Source organism: Mercenaria mercenaria, chromosome 11, assembly GCF_021730395.1.
Source record: "Mercenaria mercenaria strain notata chromosome 11, MADL_Memer_1, whole genome shotgun sequence".
NCBI classification, from domain to species: domain Eukaryota; kingdom Metazoa; phylum Mollusca; class Bivalvia; order Venerida; family Veneridae; genus Mercenaria; species Mercenaria mercenaria.
In genome coordinates, this window is record NC_069371.1 from 28,643,474 (window position 1) to 28,665,623 (window position 22,150).

At 35.2% G+C, this 22,150-nt stretch overlaps 1 protein-coding gene across 1 annotated transcript in view; it reads right to left on the reverse strand.

The window, feature by feature from the left end:
* Positions 1 to 18,262, reverse strand: part of LOC123532376 (probable hydrolase PNKD) — a 42,176-nt gene extending 23,914 nt beyond the window's left edge. Inside the window, exons 1-7 of the mRNA XM_053517040.1 lie at positions 18,154 to 18,262; positions 11,665 to 11,783; positions 10,926 to 11,038; positions 10,545 to 10,603; positions 8,382 to 8,474; positions 4,510 to 4,673; positions 3,303 to 3,389 (exon numbers count right to left, since the gene is read on the reverse strand). Coding sequence (XP_053373015.1) covers positions 3,303 to 3,389; positions 4,510 to 4,673; positions 8,382 to 8,474; positions 10,545 to 10,603; positions 10,926 to 11,038; positions 11,665 to 11,783; positions 18,154 to 18,188 — 670 coding nt within the window. The 5' untranslated portion in view covers positions 18,189 to 18,262. The remainder of the gene's footprint in view (positions 1 to 3,302; positions 3,390 to 4,509; positions 4,674 to 8,381; positions 8,475 to 10,544; positions 10,604 to 10,925; positions 11,039 to 11,664; positions 11,784 to 18,153) is intronic.
* Positions 18,263 to 22,150: the final 3,888 nt, after the last annotated feature.

The window sequence follows — 22,150 nt, forward strand, 5'->3', positions numbered from 1 at the left end:
TATGGCCTCTAGAGAGGTCACAAGGTTTTTCTATTATTTGACCTACTGACCTAGTTTTTGATGGCACGTGACCCACTTTCAAACTCCACCTAGATATCATCAAGGTGAACATTCTGACCAATTTTCATGAAGATCTCATGAAATATATGGCCTCTAGAGAGGTCACAAGGTTTTTCTATTTTTAGACTACTGACCTAGTTTTTGACCGCACGTGACCAGTTTCGAACTTGACCTAGATATCATCAAGATGAACATTCAGACCAACTTTCATACAGATCCCATGAAAAATATGGCCTTTAGAGAGGTCACAAGGTTTTTCTATTATCTGACCTACTGACCTATTTTTTGACGGCACGTGACCCACTTTCGAACTTGACCTAGATATCATCAAAATGAACATTCAGACCAACTTTCATACAGATCCCATGAAAAATATGGCCTCTAGAGAGGTCACAAGGTTTTTCTATTATTTGACCTACTGACCTAGTTTTTGACGGCACGTGACCCACTTTCGAACTTCACCTAGATATCATCAAGGTGAACATTCTGACCAATTTTCATGAAGATCTCATGAAATATATGGCCTCTAGAGAGGTCACAAGGTTTTTCTATTTTTAGACCTACTGACCTAGTTTTTGACCGCACGTGACCCAGTTTCGAACTTGACCTAGATATCATCAAGATGAACATTCAGACCAACTTTCATAGAGATCCCATGAAAAATATGGCCTTTAGAGAGGTCACAAGGTTTTTCTATTATTGGACCTACTGACCTAGTTTTTGACGGCACATGACCCACTTTCGAACTTGACCTAGATATCATCAAGATGAACATTCAGACCAACTTTCATACAGATCCCATGAAAAATATGGCCTTTAGAGAGGTCACAAGGTTTTTCTATTATTTGACCTACTGACCTAGTTTTTGATGGCACGTGACCCACTTTCAAACTCCACCTAGATATCATCAAGGTGAACATTCTGACCAATTTTCATGAAGATCTCATGAAATATATGGCCTCTAGAGAGGTCACAAGGTTTTTCTATTTTTAGACCTACTGACCTAGTTTTTGACCGCACGTGACCCAGTTTCGAACTTGACCTAGATATCATCAAGATGAACATTCAGACCAACTTTCATACAGATCCCATGAAAAATATGGCCTTTAGAGAGGTCACAAGGTTTTTCTATTATCTGACCTACTGACCTATTTTTTGATGGCACGTGACCACTTTCGAACTTGACCTAGATATCATCAAAATGAACATTCAGACCAACTTTCATACAGACCCCATGAAAATATGGCCTCTAGAGAGGTCACAAGGTTTTTCTATTATTTGACCTACTGACCTAGTTTTTGACGGCACGTGACCCACTTTCGAACTTCACCTTGATATCATCAAGGTGAACATTCTGACCAATTTTCATGAAGATCTCATGAAATATATGGCCTCTAGAGAGGTCACAAGGTTTTTCTATTTTTAGACCTACTGACCTAGTTTTTGACCGCACGTGACCCAGTTTCGAACTTGACCTAGATATCATCAAGATGAACTTTCAGACCAACTTTCATAGAGATCCCATGAAAAATATGGCCTTTAGAGAGGTCACAAGGTTTTTCTATTATTTGACCTACTGACCTAGTTTTTGATGGCACGTGACCCAGTTTCGAACTTGACCTAGATATCATCAAGGTGAACGTTCTGACCAATTTTCATGAAGATCTTGTGAAATATATGGCCTCTAGAGAGGTCACAAGGTTTTTCTATTTTTAGACCTATGACCTAGTTTTTGAAGGCACGTGACCCAGTTTCGAACTTGACCTAGATATCATCAAGGTGAACATTCTGACCAACTTTCATAAAGATCCATGAAAAATGTGACCCTAGAGTGGTCACAAGCAAAAGTTTACGGACTGACGCACGCACGCACGCACGCACGCACGCACGCACGCACGGACGACGGACACCGCGCGATCACAAAAGCTCACCTTGTCACTTTGTGACAGGTGAGCTAAAAAAATAAAATTGTAAGTCCTCACAAAAATCTTTACAAGATAGAGACTGGTCAAACTACACCTCAAAATTGGATGTAGCATGCATGTTGTACTACAGAAAAGTGGTCCCGATTTTTCCCTACGAATAGTAATGAAAAAGTTACAATATAAGCTATTTACAGTAACAACAAAGGGAAGTAATTCTAAAGAAGGGAACTGCACATGACACTTCGTCTCATGATGGTGTATAATTGTTTCAAGTTACATCAAAATCCCTCCATGCATGAAGAAGAAATGCTTCGGACAGTCATTCTTGTATCTGACCTTTGGCCTCTAAGTGTGACCTTGACCTTAGACCTAGGGACCTGGTTCTTGCGCATGACACTACGTCTCGTGGTGGTGAATATTTGTGCCGAGTTATATCAAAATCCCTCTATGCATGAAGAAGAAATGCTCCGGACAAGGTTTTCATTCTTGTATCCTTTGACCTCTAAGTGTGACCTTGACCTTAGACCTAGAGACCTGGTTCTTGCGCATGACACTCCACCTCATGGTGGTGAATATTTGTGCCAAGTTATATCAAAATCCCTCTAAGCATGAAGAAGAAATGCTCCGGACAAAGTTTTCATTCTTGTATCCTTTGACCTCTAAGTGTGACCTTGACCTTAGACCTAGGGACCTGGTTCTTGCGCACGACACTCCTTCTCATGATGATGAACAATTGTGCCAACTTTCATCAAAATCCCTATATGCATGAAGAAGATATGCTCCGGACAAAGTCATTCTTGAATTTGACCTTTGACCTCTAAGTGTGACCTTGACCTTAGACCTAGGGACCTGGTTCTTGTGAACAACTGTGCCAAGTTTCATCAAAATCCCTTCATGCATGTAGAAGATATGCTCCGGACAAAGTCTGTGGACGCCTCCCGCCCGCCCGCCAGGGGCGTTCCCATAATACGTCCCGTTTTTCAAACGGGCGTATAATGATGTATTTGTAGTAATGTTAAGTCCAAATAGTAATAATCAGACATGGCATTTCCAACAAAATGTGCAATGTGCACTTCTAGTTGATGAACTGTATTAATATTCATTTTAATTGGATAATAACTGTAAGAGTTGAGTGCACAATAAAGTGTGAAGGATATCTGGGGCATAAAAACTACACAAAGCACATATAGTTACATTAGTTCATTCTGTATTAACAGTAAATGCAAACCTGCTAAAATTTATAAGCTATACGGTAATTTATTTCAATAAAGTTATTTTTGGTGGGGAATTTATACTTCACAATAAGTGTTTACCTACCTGGCCAGACTAAAGTGTCTTTCTTTAATCTACCTACAATGTCTAGTGACTTTAGCATCTTTAAAGGGGGCGTCTCAAATATTCGACCTGAAATTTTACAAATAATTATATACAACAATATTTACAATATTATAAATCTCAAACAGTATCTACTGGGTGATAAGCCAGTGCAGTTTAAAATATACTATTAATAAATCTAAATCTCTTGTCCTTTCTATTGGATTTAACACAGTCACATGATTAGTAATAAAAATGGTGGACCAATAACACAAATTAAGCAGTGGCATCATAACAATGTGGCATCATACACAATACTTCAAATTACAAGGAATAAAATCTACCAACCTCTGTTTGGGTTTGATAACTTTTGTCACAAAGAACCTGCGAGCTGTCAGATTTAACATTCTAATATGCTTGTTTCTGTTAAAACACGCTTACGCTAGAATGACGTCCATTAACATGCGATGACGTCAATGTTTTTGTTGCGACCAAGAAAGAGCGCTACTATATTTTATCTACTGTTTTAGATTACGGGCATATTAGAATCGAAATAATGTAGAGCAAAATTGTGTTACCTTAATTAACACCCTCAAAATCGGTTATACGTCACCAGAATAATTCACTCGGGCTATGCCCTCGTGGAATTATTCCACGGATGTATAACCTCTTTCTGTGTATTAATAACGTTAAAACACGGTTTTTCTATACATTATTTCTAAAATAAAACAACTGTTGCTTTTTAGGTTCAGCAAATATAATAGGAATTATAATAGTAGCTCAATCTGGGATGCTGTATTTGGCTCAAGTGGATTTTGCCAGATAAGATCAGTGTGATCCATCCTTGTAAGATCCACGAGAGCCGAATATAAAATCCCAGATCTAGCTACTGTTGTAATGACCCTTTTATTATATAACTCTGATGTTTTGTTTGTTGTTTTGTTATCGAACAAAATCTTAAATGTTTGTTAAAATAGAAATGAGTGAAGTTTTTGTGTGCGCTATTTATAGAACTGTGTTGGGTCATACATATTAAAAGAAAGAATTCTGGCAACATACAATACAAAAGGTACAATACAGAAATTTTTTCTGCCTGTTAATATTTACTTGTGAAATACAAGCTTTATTTTTGACAGAATTCTTACAGGTATATAATAAAAGGATTTATCAGTTTTAAGAAATGTCTATCTTGCAGAAAAGACATACTCACCACAGCCACCCAGAAAGAGGTGGTCGCCGGAGAAGAGGCAGTCTGGAGCTCCTAGAGCCTGCCCATCCAGAAGGTACGATACATGGCCTACTGTGTGACCAGGTGTGTGGATTGCTGTGAAATTCAAACCTCCAAACTTCACCTGTTCTATATCCATTAATGTGCTAAAAACAAAAAAATGGTATGTTTAATATGTTACAGTCAGCTTTAAAGAACAGATCTGTGTCTGAGAGAGCATATGTGTGTGTGTATGTTCCAATTAAGCATACTTCTCAACTATTTTTCAGTCATAAAAATGATGCTGCCTACTTGTAGCAGTGAACATAACGCTCAGCTTTATAGTTCTGCCTGACACAGGAATATCACACCGCAGGCAGGTGACATGATACCCCACCCAGTCACATCATACTGACCCCTGGAACTATCCTCTTAAGCCTCAAAGTGCCATGCAAGGAAGCTACAAGTTCTATTTTTCATGTCTTTGTTATGACGTGGCCAAGGAGCAAACCCACAACCTCCCACACTCAAAGCAGGCACCCTACTACTATTCTACTAAGGTGGTCATGTTTGTATGTAACTATGACAGTATTTTATACCAAACAAAAAGAGGATAACAAACCAAACAAGAGTGCCAGACTGTCACAAAATACGCATGTCAGATGAAAACTGTTCTACATAGAGAGCAGACAAGGCTTAATTCGGCCATAATCCAAGAGTGCCTGGGGCGATTTGGGTGGTTATCAAACTTGGCTGAGATATTATGCCCACAAACATTGTCAGCAAGTTTGGTGAGAAGATCGGATGAAAACTGTTCGAATTAGAGAGCGGACATGCTTTGGACGCTGACCGCCACTCGTATACATAATACACTGCGCTCTTTCAGAGATGGGAGTATAATAAAGGGGGGACTTCAAGCTATATTCTGTCTAGATTTTATAAAGACAATCATTCTAACAAAGTTTTGTGAAGATGGGATAAAAATATGGCCTCTTGAGTGTTAACAAAGTTTTTCTATTATCTGACTTAGTGAAGCTGTATTTGACCCCAGATGATAAAATATAAAACTTGTTTGGACATCTGTTGAATTAATCAAGTTCCATTCAGACCGGATTAAAATTGTGATCTCATTCAGTATGACAATAAAATATTGATATTACACTTGACAGATAATCACAGAAACAAGTATGTTGGGAGAATTTGTATGTACCTTATTAGAAAACAATTTGTTTCTTTTTCATTTTGAACGTATTAAAGTACCTTTACCAGCTATGTATGTAAATATAAAATTCTGTCATTAGACTGTGTGCATGTAACAAGAGCTGTCCATAAGACAGCACACTCAACTATTTTCAGTGCTTGACTCTGAATTAGAGCTTTGTAAGTAAAAACTTATACAAGAGGACCATGATGGTCCTGAATCGCTCACCTCTTCCACATGACCCAGTTTTGAGTATAATGTCGTTCTTACTATTATTGGACATAGTGACCTAGTTTCTGAGCTCATGTGACCCAGTTTTGAACTTGACCTAGATATTATCAAGATAAAAATTCTGACCAATTTTCATGAAAGATCCATTGAAAAATATGGTCTCTAGAGAGGTCACAAGGTTTTTCTATTATTTTACCTATTGACCTAGTTTTCGAAGGTACATGACCCTGTTTTGAACTCTATCTAGATATCATCAAGGTGAACATTCTCACTAATTTTCATGAAGATCTCATGAAAAATATGGCCTCTAGAGAGGTCACAAGGTTTTTCTATTTTTATATCTACTGGCCTAGTTTTTGACTGCACGTGACCCAGTTTTGAAACTAACCTAGATATCATCAAGGTGAACATTCAGATCAATTTTCATGAAGATCCATTGAAAAATATGGCCTCTAGAGAGGTCAAAAGATTTTAATAATTTTAGACCTACTGACCTAGTTTTTGAACGCAGTTGACCCAGTTTCAAACTTGACCTAGATATCATCAAGATGAACATTCAGACCAACTTTCATACAGATCCCATGAAAAGTATGGCCTCTAGATAGGGTTTCGAAACTAACCTAGATATCATCAAGGTGAACATTCAGATCAATTTTCATGAAGATCCATTGAAAAATATGGCCTCTAGAGAGGTCAAAAGATTTTAATAATTTTAGACCTACTGACCTAGTTTTTGAACGCAGTTGACCCAGTTTCAAACTTGACCCAGATATCATCAAGATGAACATTCAGACCAACTTTCATACAGATCCCATGAAAAGTATGGCCTCTAGATAGGTCAAAAGGTTTTTTTATTATTTGACCTACTGTCCTAGTTTTTCAAGGCACGTGACCCAGTTTCGAACTTGACCTAGATATCATCAAGGTGAACATTCTGACCAATTTTTATGGAGATCCATTCAAAAATATGGCCTCTAGAGAGGTCACAAGGTTTTTCTATTTTTAGACCTACTGACCTAGTTTTGGACCGCACATGACCCTGTTTCGAACTTGACCTAGACATCATCAGGATGAACATTCAAAATAATTTTCATACAGATCCCATGAAAAATATGGCCTTTAGAGAAGTCACAAGGTTTTTCTATTATTTGACCTACTGACCTATTTTTTGATGGCACGTGACCCACTTTCGAACTTGACCTAGATATCATCAAGATGAACATTCAGACCAACTTTCCTACAGATCCCATGAAAAATATTGCCTCTAGAGAGGTCACAAGGTTTTTCTATTATTTGACCTACTGACCTAGATTTTGACAGCACGTGACCCACTTTCGAACTTGACCTAGATATCATCAAGGTGAACATTCTGACCAATTTTCATGAAGATCTCATGAAATATATGGCCTTTAGAGAGGTCACAAGGTTTTTCTATTTTTAGACCATATGACCTAGTTTTTGACCGCACGTGACCCAGTTTCGAACTTGACCTAGATATAATCAAGATGAACATTTAGAATAATTTTCATACAGATCCCATGAAAAACATGGCCTTTAGAGAGGTCACAAGGTTTTTCTATTATTTGACCCACTGACCTAGTTTTTGAAGGCACGTGACCCAGTTTCGAACCTGACCTACATATCATCAAGGTGAACATTCTGAACAATTTTCATGAAGATCTTGTGAAATATATGGCCTCTAGAGAGGTCACAAGGTTTTTCTATTTTTAGACCTACTGACCTAGTTTTTGACGGCACGTGACCCAGTTTCGAACTTTTGACCTAGATATCACCAAGATGAACATTCTGACCAACTTTCATGAAGATCTTGTGAAACATATGGCCTCTAGAGAGGTCACAAGGTTTTTCTATTTTTAGACCTACTGACCTAGTTTTTGACTGCCGTGACCCAGTTTCGAACTTGACCTAGATATCATCAAGATGAACATTCTGACCAACTTTCATAAAGATCCCATGAAAAATGTGACCTCTAGAGTGGTCACAAGCAAAAGTTTACGGACGCACGCACGCACGGACGGACAGACGACGGACACCGCGCGATCACAAAAGCTCACCTTGTCACTTTGTGACAGGTGAGCTAAAAAAAACTTTAACCAAAAAATTCTAAGTTAAAGAGGGGCATAACTCTGTCAAAATTCAAATTTCTCCTGGTGTAGACTTTGATAGTAAATAACTATTTTAAGTTTCAAGTCGAAAGCTTTGATAGTAACAGAGATATAGGACTTTATCAAAAACTTTAACCAACGGTGACGTCGATGCCGGGGCAATAGCTTTATTTTTTCTTTGAAAAGTCGAGCTAAAAATTAAAATTTTCAAACACAAAATGTCAAAATCATGTGGTTTAGCTTAAATCCTACATTTTCAAACAAGAGAGCAGGACTAATGTTGTACATGTAATACAGAAGACTGCAAGAATACATACTGTGTAACATCTGGAACATTATCACCATATCCTCCATAGACTTTCAATCCCTGGTACCGCTTCCTCATACCTGCATTACCCGCACTATGGTCCCTGTAATATAGAAAACAGTAAGGATACATACTGGGTCACACCTGGTTCATTATCATCGTATCCTACATACACCTTTACACCCAGGTCAAGTTTTCTCTTACCTTCGATCCCAGCAATGTAGTCCCTCTTCAAGAAAGCATGTCGTTATTTTCTATACAAATAAAATGTTTTTTTAATTAAAAAAAATCAACACATTCAAGAAGTATCAGTAAAACTGATGGATGCTCCCTGAAATATAATTAGTGCATGTTAAAAGTGGAACGAAAGTGGAATTCACTGACTGGGTATATACAGTACACTAATGCTGAATAAACAAAAGGCAGTATCTCATTGAAAAATCATTCCACTGGAACATGAAGAAAATATGCGCATCTCCACTTTGGAGTGAAGTATCCCATGAACTTTCACTGCATTCCAGTCAGCGGTTGCTGAGGAATACTCCTGACTTGGATAACCCAATATTTTACTAACACATTATGCTGAGTAATCAAAGGGCAATAACTCAGTGAAAATCATCTGACCGGAACATGAAGATAATATGCACATCTCCTCTTGGGAATGAAGCTCCCTACTACGTTTTGATGAATTCCAACCAGTGGTTACCAAGAAATACTCTGGATAAGAATTCTACTTAAGTATACAAAGTTGAACAACAGCACCACAATGCGAAGCAATATATGCCCGAAGGTATGACCTTTGACGCCTAAGTGTGACCTTGACCTTGAAGCGAGACATCTGAAACATGCGCTCTGTTTTCTTAATGTGGTGAACATTTGTGACAAGTTTCTCTGAAATCCTTCAAGGAGTTCAAGAGTTACAGAGCGGACACGAAATTGCTAACAGATGGATGGAGAGACAGACGGACACCGGTGTCATTACATAATACGCCGGGCGTATAATAATCAAAGGGCAATAACTTGGTGAAAAATCATCTAACTGAAAAGCAGTGAAAACACAGACAATATGTGCATCTTCTCTTGGGTGTGAAGCTTCATATGAAGTTTTAATGACTTCTAGCTAGTGATTGCAGAGTAATTATTATAGCCTCAGCCCTGCATTTACATATTGGCAAGGTGCCTGACAACAAGAAATGACTTCAGCCACTGAAAATAACCTAAATAGAATCCCTGATATAAACACATACGAATGTTTATAAAGTTTTGTAAAATGCAAAAGAAAAATACCTGGGAATTTATAAATTCTGGTAAAGGAAAAAACTTACTTGTCTAGACTGGAAATGCCTTTGTTTACCAGAAGAAACTTGTTTAGAAGAAAAGGCTGGAATGAATGCATATTTATAGCAGATCAAGACTGAAAGCTGAAGAAATAAACACCATCATTTCCATCTCAGTTTTTGTACTTGCAAAATTTTGTGAGCTTGGGCAAAGTCACTCACACTTTTCAAAATAAAGTTACATTAGGTTAAATTGAAATCATATTCAATTTGTTACTTCTACCGATATTTCAATTGCAACAGAAATTTCATTTAATTAAATTCTAATGTTGAAAGGGCAGACTTATGTAATATATGAAGTCCCCAGCAATTTTCCTTATATTTTCTGTGATTGGATCATTCTAAAATCTAAATATACCGTTAACTCAAGTGTTTTCCTCAACTCTGAATAGAACTCGAGCATTCTGCTCAACCCTTGATATAACTCCATCATTCTGCTCAAACCTGGATAGAACTTGAGCATTTTGCTTAAAGCTAGACAGAACTTGAGCATTTTGCTTAAAGCTAGACAGAACTTGAGCATTTTGGACTGTCTTTTTCTTGGCTAATGGGAAAGCAATTTGCAGCACTTTCTAACAGTTTAAAAATACCTGGGCTTTCACATGGAAGGATTAAATTTTGCACTCCAAAAAACACAAATCCCACAGGGTTCCATAATGTAGCAGTCAGATATTTCCGTATCTGAGAACTGCAAACTTAAACATTTCAGAAATATTTTCAAAATGACTTTATTTAATAACTGTTGACTCTACAGAAGCATGAAAGGGCCATCAGATGCTTCTAGGTTTTATGTACGTTACAGGTGCGGAAAGGATATATAATGAAGATTTTGTTACCAGTGTTTATGCGTAGTAAGAACTGCTGCTGGAATAACGTTCATTTTGTCCAAAAATCTCTGAAAGTAGAATAATTTGATACAAATTAAATATGAAAATAACTGAAAGCCCAAATGACAGTAAGAAGTCCATTTTTTCAATAAAATATTGAGATAGAAAAATTGACTAATGATCAAAATTAACTCATGTTGTACAATTTTAGTACAATGTACTGGTAGGCTGCAATCAGTGATTTTAAGAATTGCTCAACAAAGCCTGAATAGATTATTTGACATTACAATTTTATTTCTTCGTAATTCCATACCAAGCAATATCTCTGAAGTATTTTTAAACAGGCAAAAGCAACATTGAGGAATTAAATAATAAAAATTGAATGCTTACCATAATAGCTTCTTCATCTCCAACATCTATAACAACACATGTGTTGGACTCTGTATCCATGACAATATAAGCATAGTTGTCCAGTGCTATTGGTATGGGTGTGATCTCAAGTTCTACAAATAAAAGAAATTATCAGAACTTGGTCAAATAAGAGCAGCTGCAGTGATTACACTGATTACAAAAACTAAGGGTCACAAACTGGAGCTCCAGTTCTTCCAACTAAAAATTACTAACATTGGGATAATGGTTCCATTTTACACCTGGCATGCTTAAGAACCATGGAAGCTCATAAATTGGAGGTTCTTCAATATCTTGCACTTTACCCCACTCAATATGTCTCCATGTAACAGTCTTCTGGAGGAGTCGCCCGTATGGATTATCAGTGGCGATTATAAATAAACTTAAAAACATGCTTGTCAAATACATGTAAAAAGATGGGCATGCATTTTTACATCCTTAAAGCCTTTATAATTCAAATTTTATAACATTCCAAGTCCAAATTTTAATATACAAGTAAAGACACTCAAAAATTTTAGTGTGATTATGTGTCCATGCTTGAAAATTAGGCTTTCTTAAGATTTTAAAGTACTAAACTCAACAGGTACGTGGCTTTGCATAAACACTGTAGAATGTTGAAATCACATGCCGTGCATATGTTATTTGCTGATTGTCTTTACAAGTACACCACCATAATCTTAAGAGACTACTATAAAAATGAACATGTATTAAGTGTCCATACTATCAAACATGGTTGGTTCAATGATGGTATGACCATCTTCATTGTATTTCTCCTTCCCTTTTGCAATGTCTTTCCCATGGTAGTATCGGCCAAACCTTGTTCTGGTATACAGGAAATATCTGAAATAACAAAATATGTTTTGATGATTGTACCACCTACATGTAACCTCTACCATGCTACTGTTACTGAACATATATCATAAATTCATATATCTAGTTTATTAATGGGTCAGTCTCTTCTAGAAAATTGTTTATAAAGTAACAAATTAATATGGACTATGCAGTATGCAGTGTTAATCAAGTTTTTGTATGATTTAATTTAATGACCTAGTATTTTTTATTCCAAGTGGCCCAGTTTTGACATACACCTAGATGATTAAATTTTATGTAAATCTTGTATGTAAACAATGTTTTTAATGGTTTGACATCAATGATCAAAGGGTACTTATGTTTCTTGGCAGAAACCATGCTCAGCCTTAAGTTCACAGTGACCTAGACCTTTGACCTACCAACCCTACAAACAATAGGGTCATCTACCAACCACAAGCAATTATCTTATTAAGTTTGACAATTGAAGGCCATGAAATTCTTTAGTTACTGTGCAGAAACAGTTTTAAGTTTCAAGGTAATTGCAAACTTGACATTTGACCTACTGACTCCAAAACAGGGTCAGTGGTCTAGCGGTTTATTTATGATATATGATTGAATTCTGTCAAAAAACCTTCAAAAATACCTTTAATTAAAAAAATACAGATGTACATGTATTCCGGTTATGGTAACTTAAGTGTATTCCGGTTTTTAGGTGGATTCCAGTTTAATGTGTGACCAAGCCTAAGTAATGAATTCTCAAAATATTTTATTGAACAAACATTATGACCTCATTTCATTAAGACTGGGCCAAAATTGTGATCTCTAAAGTATTAACAGTAAAGTTGATGACAATTAATGAAACAAATGGTGACAGCTTTAATTCTAACTGCTTAAAAAGGAAGAGTTTAGGGGATCGGATCTGTGCTTCCATGACATTTTGCTACACATCATCTACTGTAAACCGTCAAAAAGGCTTCTAGACAGTTAAATGTGCTAAATCGTATTGGGAAAAATCTTTGTAAGTTAGGAAAACTTAATAATTATCTATTACTCTATCATAATGTCAAATTTCAACTTCTGACCCTTAACCTGGCATTTTTGTGGTGAAGTAAATACAAATAAAATAGAGAAAATTCAAGAAAGAGCCACACGGTTTATTTACAAGGATTATACATCATGCTATCCATCTCTCCTAACTAAATCCAACCTACCAACTTTAAAAATTAGAAGATTAAGAACTATTGCCTTAGAAACATTTAAAATTTTTAACAAACGTGCTCCAGTTTATCTTCATCATCTGATTACAGTAAAAAATAATTCATATTCGTTTAGGTACAGCAACACTGCAGAGGTTCCACAAGTTAGAACCACAAGGTATGGCCTGAACTCTTTCCGCTCAGCAGCGCCCAGACTTTGGAACTCACTCCCTCAGCACTTCCGTGAGGAAACAAACCCGAGCCAGTTCCGGAGTCTGATCAATGCCTGGAGCGGACAGAAATGCAGATGCTCTTCATGTGCTGTTTTGAGTTAACCTCTGTTACATGCTTATTTTCATTTTGCTTTCTCTGATTTTATTTTGTTGTGCTTACTTTTACCTAAGCATAGTATTTCTAATTGTATTTTTGTTACAGAATTTTTCTTTGCTTCTTTGCTTGTTGTACCTGCATTACTTGTGTTATGCTTTATGTTTGTATGCACACTATATAACGTTATGTTTTGCTGCAACAATCGAGATGCAGGTGCTAATCAGGTCACCTTGAATCTAATTCAAGCTTATAGGTGTTTTAGTAAAGTAGACACACTTGTGATTTCTTTTATCTTCAATTTTCGATGTTTGTCTTAGGCATTTTTAGGTTACAGTCAAGATTAGCACCAGTACCTCGGCTTTTCTTTTTATATGTAAATGTGCTATTACATTATGATGTTTTAATAATATGTGTGCAAATGCTTTTTACTCATACTAAAATTGTGTCTCAATTGTTATATATTTTGTTAAATAAGTCGGTCAATAGCTATTTATAGCTATATAATGTTGATTTATTTTGCCATACCAACAATAAATAAAATTTGTATTGTATTGTATTGCATTGTGGAATGATACTTATTTCACTTGGGTATTGATTACATTTTACTCGGCCTTCATCATAGTCTCCCTGTGTAAAATTTTAAACGTTTTAAAACTAAAATGAAGGTAACAAATCGATATTATATTTCAATGAAACTTCAAAGTTTTGTTGTTTGTAGCATCATCTGGGGCATGTGCAGTGAAAATTTTTAATTTGATTTCCAAAATAGTGCGATATTTATTTCTAAAATCACTATATGTTTATTGTATCCCCACATCACTTATTACCGGTGGTTACCTATTACCGGTGCAATCCGAAAATCTCGAATATTTACTTCCTGAAGAGCACTTCCGGAATCCTTTGTTTACAAAATTACACAACAATTCGTCAAGTGTATCTTCCGTGAAATATGTCCTTCCTAAGGGTAAGTTACTTATTTATTCTATATGAATTGATAGAAAATATGTTTTTCCAGTGTATTTTACTGATAAACTTCAATAACACTAGTAGGGTATAACACTTGATGAATTAAGAATAATTCCCCAGAAAATAAGTGACAGAAGGAGTTTCCTCTTGTAAATGACGTCAACAAGCACTGCCTCGCACAGGCCCTTTTTGGCGCCCTTTTTGATGAACAATACTACTAGACTAAACTTCCGACTTTTCACTGTTAAGAACTGAGAAATCAAATTTCATTCAATATTGTGTGCGAATACAGGCTGACTCGGACCATGGCTGATTCGGACCAATTTCACTTGGCTTATTCGGCCCATATTGTTTAAGTTTTCCTGACACTAATGTCATGAGTAAAAATAAAATTCATAAGTATTAAGTTTAATGTCTGATGCAAAGAATAATTAAAGTCCTTATTTAGATGCATTTTAGTTTGTCAAAACTTCTTACCTGCTTGTACGGTGTATATTTTATGTCTTTACTTCAAGTTAAACCTCTATATAAGCTATAATCAACATTATTTTCTGAAATTGCTGAACCATCCAAAATTTATGGTCATTATTGACTGTTAAATAAAAGTTTGTGGTCTGAATCAGCCAAAATATATGGTCATTATCTACTTTTATTCAAAGTATGTGGTCCGAATCAGCCAAAATATTTGGTCCGAATCAGCCATGGTCCGAATCAGCCACGGTCCGAATCAGCCTGTTTCCATTGTGTGCATGTTATGCATGTGGTAAGTTTTTTTGTTTATTTCATTACAGTTACAAGCTAAAGTGTGGTAATTGGACACACCTGAAATTCTGCTGTGCTGTAAAGTTTTTAAGGAGGCATGATGAGTTCTTTTAAGTCACTACTGAATGTGATAATTCTGGTTTATCTGTGATTTTGCCAAAATTTGACAAAGTGCTGTTTGTGGTATTATTCATTTATTTTATTCATGTTATATGTTATAATATACTGTTCTTCTCCACAGCAGATTAAATAATCCAGTAGCCAGAACTTTCAGCTGTGTTTACTTGTTATTTTTGTGTTTCTGGATGGAAGTTTAATGCAGTAGCATTATTTCCCACAATTCCACCGGTAATAGGTAACTGTAAACATCCAAGATGGCGACCATGGTAGGTCAAAACATGACCTATTATTTCCAATAATTCTGTTCCCAGGTAAATAAAATTAACTTTTAATGAAAAGAAAATATTTGTTTCTTGAAAATGAGTTTAATTTTATTAAGCATATGAATCAAATGTCATGTATTGTGGAATATCAATCATTAATACACCAGTAATTGGTACATCCAGGATAAATATATTTCCTTATACCCAAGTGGAAACTGGCAGGTACTCGAAAATGCAGCTCTCTGATTGGTCAATTAGAAGGACCCCAATTAGAACCCCTAATGTACTGTGATGTCATGATAAAGTTATGAATAGTCTCTCACCTTGCATCCCCTTCCTTACAAGTAAAATACAACATTTGATCAAAAATATTTAAAACCACAAACACTTTGAAAAAGACAGCAAATGTTTAAAATCATTTCCTGTTGTTTTTTTTTTCTTGATAAATAACTAATTGATCAGGTCGGATATCCGGGCACTTCAGCGTATCGCGTTGCGTAGCAACAAGCGGAGGTGACAGCAAACGCTAAATTGTAATTGAAAAGCGTTTCATGTTTCACTTGTGCTGGTTGTTTTTCTTTGCTTAAAGTAAAATTTTGGGCAATATTAATAAGTCAGTGAATTTATAATGTAGCATGATGTTCCAGAAATCACTCCCGAGAAAGAAACCTTTCTTTTCTAGGTTTCAGACGTGATATTCATCATTGATCCGTGTAAGCTGCAAGGTCTCATATTTGTGACGGACTGGATGAAAATTATAATTTAAAAAATCGGAGGTCTTTTTAAAGTAAATAAAACAGAAAATCTATTTCATCTAATTAGGTTTCTCCATTCGTTTCACTTTTCTCGTTCTATTTAGTAGCCTGCCATTAAAATAGTTCTGAGAGCCAGATAGCTTATACTGTGGTGTCAAAATTGATTCATTCACTTCAGATTTAATCAAATCAGCACCTCTTACCTAAATTCTCATTCGTATGAAATTTAATGAGAGGAGTCATAATTTAAAGCTTAATAGCACATTATGCGTAAATACTGGAGAAGGGATTTTTTTCTCCCTCGAAGGGTATCAGGATCACAATAGCATTTATAACACAGAGCGTTTTTTTATATGTTACAATTGTTTTAAATGTGATATGACATCTAGAGCTACTGTGTTACACGCGGAGATAAAATGATATATATAATAACTGCATGTTAGTTTCTTTTTTACGAAAAGCCAGGACGTATCAATAAATTGATGACTTCCAATTACGAAAATACTAAAAAAAATACTGATCTCTGTTTTGTCAATTATTTAAAACTGAGAACGATAATTTGCACGCTTTGTCTAGAATAATGTTAGTCATATCTTGTAGTTTTCAATATCCATTTTTTTTTTTTTTGGTTAATTGTTAGACTGTCAAAATATTGACTGCTTCCACATACCACAAAATTAAAGCATTCATTCCAGTCATAAATCACTATGGAAACCAATCAGTATGTGGTATATTGATGAAAATCAGTTTTGACCAGTTCCTAATGACTATCACTTTTTAATAGATTGATTTCCTGTTTGTTTTATCCCTCTGATGTACCCCTTCGGGGCCTTATGGTAATTTCCTGTCTTATCCGTTTGATGTATGCCTTCAGGGTCTTATGATATTTGGAAGATGCACATTATTGTTATTTGCGTGTCAATTGACAAAGGGATTAATAGAGCTACTACATAAAAAAACTTTAACCAATACACATGCCCGAACATTTAGTTCATTTGAAACTTTAAAGTTAATTCACCAAACTATTTTTTGGCTGGAAGGACATTTCTTCAAAAAAAAAAAAAAAAAAAAATGTCTGCAATAAGATTACATATAGAATAAAGTATAAATTTTCAACTTTATTTAAATGACTTTCATACTTAATGTACTTCGACATTATAGCATTTTACATTAACTAAATAAAATATATCGCACAAAGTACATTTCAGAAAATGGCAACAATATAATTATTTCAGAGCATTAAAACATTTAGAAAATCAGCTTATTTAAAAAAGACATAAAAATATCAGAAAATTAATTTACTATTTATTTGATCTGTTCTTTCTTAAAAAGAAAAAAAATTCAAGACACTTGAAAGAGATGAAAGAAACAACTGCTACGATTTCAAGCAAAGAAGTTGAATAAAAAAATGTTTTGTTCTCAGATATTAAGTTTAGATTAATATATATATAGCAAACTGAGAAAATGTTGAATAAGCTTGGGAACTTGTTTTAATTATATCTGATCCGTAGCGCCGAAGAGCAGACAATACATAATCTGTCACTTTTTCCAGACCGTTTTAAAATGCCACAAAATCAGTTATCACAAAAACCCTACTTTTTTTGAAAAATATATAGATTGTACCATAGCGTAAGGACTGCAGATGATAAAAAAGATGACTCTTGATTTGTTTCATTTGAGAATTAAAACATCACAACCCACACCGCTAGTTAATTCGCTACGAATTGCGAGGTCCTGCTTTCACCTCCAAGGTAATTTGCATAATCGATTGCTCCGGATGTGACGTCACGCCGACCTGATCAATATCGTTTCCAGTATTCATACTGTTTACTGGGCACCTAGACAGCTCTAAACCGGTTGTCTAGAGATCCAGTTACTGGACCCTACCCACTGCAGTATCCGAAAGTCTGATATCCAAACCTGTAGTCAGTTATAATACATCAGTAAATTGAGCAATTGTGGCTAGATGGAAAATACTACATTGTCTTTGGTGAAAAAATGATATTACCCGATTGCAAATAAACAGCTCCCTGCCTTTGGCATGGTCAAATTTACAGGATAAAACCAATTGTTCACATAATTTTCCCGTTTCAGCAGGGGAGACAACTTCACTAGCCAACAACTATCCCAAACATTTAAACGAAGCACAAAGTGCATAATGAAGCGGAAAGGAACTAGTTCTAAACATTTTTAGTAATCTCTTCACTGGTGTCAAAGGAATAAAATATTGATAGTAAACTTCAGTCATAATGCAAATTGAGATGATTAGCCTTAATTATTTGGCCTATCGGGATGACTTATTATATGATCTGTTATTTTATAGGTGTCATCCTTCTAAAGGGACAACGACAGTCAAAACTTATCACGCGGTCCCAAACCGTCTTATTATTTGGACTGTGCAATGATATAACATTCAATGCACAAGTTACATAACTCTGTTTTACTTTTTACAAAAAGTCATGTCCCTTTTCTACTAACAAATGTTTGGTTAAACTGGTATCTCAGTCACTACTTGTTATAACGAGATGAAACTGAAGTCACGTGGAAGAAATTGAGCGAGATTACGGATTGAGTAGCGTTTGAGCTGGTTTTACTGCGGCTTCAGTGATGAGCTATGTAATCTTCCTAGCTATTATTGCTGTGGACTTTAGTCAAGTGTAGGAACGTCAGACGACAAAATATAGATCGAAAGCAGGTGCTCAGTTAACATACGCAAATATCAGTTTGACACACATAAGTGTATGACATCTTTTAACACTCTGGGTAACAACGATTATAGGAAGTACAGCTTATATATTGCAGCATCCGACAAAGTAAGTTTAGAAGTTTACCGGGAAAATTCAATAAGATCAATAGAAAAAACCAAAGTGATTATTTTCCATTCAGACGCTGGATCACATTTTGATCAGTCTTTGCTGCAATTCTGAACCTAAATTGGTATCATAGAGATGAAAGCGTCCCTATTCCGCCGTGGTTAAAATCTGTATTTTATAAGCACAGTTTGTCTTGTGTATGTTGCAGTCGCAGGAAAGTAATTCCAAAGTCAATTGAAATGAAAAGAATGATCAAGAACATTAACACGAAAACATTAAGCGTATATGACTTTGAAAATGACCCGACTGAGAAACAGATTAGTCTCTTTGTTGATAAGCGCATGGAGAAAAATGCAGTCACGTGGAAGAAACTGAGCAAGATTATAAATTGGGTAGCGTTAATTTGATTTACTGCGGCCTCAGTGCTGAACTATGTTATCTTCCTGGCTATTATTGCTGTGGGCTCTAGTCAAGTGTTGTTATAACCTAGTGATAGAGCGTCCGCTTTGAGTGCGGGAGGTCGTGGGTTCGATCCCCGGCCACGTCATACCAAAGGCGTGAAAAACGTAGCTCCCTTGCTTGGCGCTCAGCATTAAAAAGGAAACTGGCCTCTTCTCTCATACCCTCCTGGCGATGGATTCCATCAGGAATGAGGTGTCGAGAGTAATTAATATAAGTTCTATAGAACTTGCTTCACAATCGACCTAAAATAAATTAGTATAAACTAAGTGTAGAAACGTCTGATGACAAGATATAGTCAAACACAATGGTTAACGTTGATACACATAGAAAGGAGGATATTCCTGACCAAGAAAATCTGAGACTCTTGCACAGAATTATGTTCCATATATAGGCATTTTATTGTTGCAGTATTCCGTAACAATAACACGGAAATGTTATTTTAATATACTGATTTTCTTACGGAATTCTGCAACAATAAAATGCCTAAACATGGAACATAATTCAGTGCAAGAATCTCAGGTTTTCTTGACAGAAAATTAGGACAATTATGTGGTAGACAAACGAATAAAGTCACATATAAATATAAAAGGGATACAACTGAACTGTATCTCGTAATACGACATATCTACTATCCCGATACGTTCAGGGCTGTTAATGAGTAGTGTTAACTTTTAAAACAGAGATATCTCTTTAAACAAATTTGGCCGTCGCTTATTATGTTATAGAAATAAAGGTGGACTTTTTTTTTCATAATTTTAATAAGAGTTAGGACACTAATTAAACATGAAAAAGAAAGCGTGCACAAACAGTATTACATGTACCAATAAATGATTAAACTTAATTATTTTATTGTATGCAGAAGCTAGAACGTGATAAATCTTCATTTTTTTCACGCAGACTGTTATATGCTTTTATCAATTAAAACCAGAAAACATAGAATTATTCAAGTTAATTTCAATAGAAAAAATGCGTTGTTTTTACAAATAAGAAAAAAGAGGGAGGTAGATAACGTGTTTTAAACAAGCATTATGAAGAAGAAATGTTAATATCTAGTTATTTTAGTTATAGCAAAAAAATTAACGTGGCTTCGGTAAGTCGACCCAATAATTAAATGTTTCTAGAGTTAACATATAAAAACAATGAATTAATATGCTTTGGCATTGAATTAATTAAACACAAAAATGCTTATCGCAAATTGATATTGAACAAATGTTACATAATTATATATCTTTTGGCCTAGATATTTACTGACGTTTTCCTACCACCATTAGCATTTCAGAGGAAAAACAAGATTGTTCATTGAGCCATTAATTAGATATAGCTTAAGGCAACTTAAATATCGATTTTATTGAAAATATGGTTATGGCCCCCGCTAAATATCGGAGATGGACGTAAATTTACGGAAGATAACGATCAAAGCTTTTTTTACTATTCATATTAATCTCAGTGCAATTATCATTACGCTGAAACACAGTAAATGGGAGGCGATAACATATTGCCTTCTTTTAACCTTTACACTGCTAAATTTCTAAAATGTGCTGATTCATCATTCAATTTGGGCAATACCATTTATTATTTGAAGAGGGGTTCACTGAAAATTTTCTGACTTAATAGCGAACAGTGCAGACCATGATCAAGGGCGTACAGGCTGATGTTGGTCTGTACTGTTCGCAAAGGCAGAATCACTTGCAACCTGCAGGTTAAAGGTTAAAATTCCCAGTATCGCCATATTGTTTGCCTGCGGGCCTACTGGAATTACATTGGTAATAAATGGTTGCTTAGTTGTGTTAATAAAAGGGAGGGCATATGCAATTTTTTAAATAAAGAGGACGACGATTTTAAAACCATATCTTTGTGTATTTATTCTATTTTCTTCTTTATTTGTTTTCAAACTTTATTGTAGCCAGTCTCTGATTTTAAAACAAAATATCCATAACTTTATATTGCATATACTATGATATACAAACTGTTCATTGAAGAAGACATAAACATCTTTATTCATGTTCGAGAAGAGAACAAAAGACAAAACTTTGCATTTAAAAGGCACTTATTGAAAAAAGTATAGAAAACGCATAATTTTGCATGAATTTCATAATCTTTTCAACTTTTTTCATAACTTTGTTAAAATACACTACCTCACCGCACTTTCTATACCATGAAATATGTAATATATATAAGAAGCATCTCGAAAAGAATGAAACGGTCACCGCGACTTTTTATGACATATAAAAAATCTTTAGGTTTGAAGCCAAAACTTGCCTTTTTATATATGTGGAAACGAAAATTGTGCTTGCGATTCGCAAATTATTGCATTATTTCGTTGAGCATGAATGTTTTGTACAGTATAATAAAATGCAATATAAATATACTCTTATTTCTGTAAAAACTTTTATCTGTGCTTAATCGAAATTTTTGCATAATCGCAGTAGCTGACGTTAAATCTACATGGTCTACCGATAAATACATGGTTAATGAATAATTTGATGAGTTGATAATCTACTGATATGATAACTGATTGATATACATGTAGTAATAGACGAATAATCAACGAATTACTTAATATTGCAGTTAAAATGAACTGAACTGGACGGTTAATTGTCGCTTGATGTAACGATTTAAATGCACGCACGTATCGCACACGCTCGAGTTCTTTTTTATAATAACTTTTTGTTTGCTGAGTATTTATTATTTCTTTTGATTTTAAGCAGTTGTTTTATGCAAACCATTACT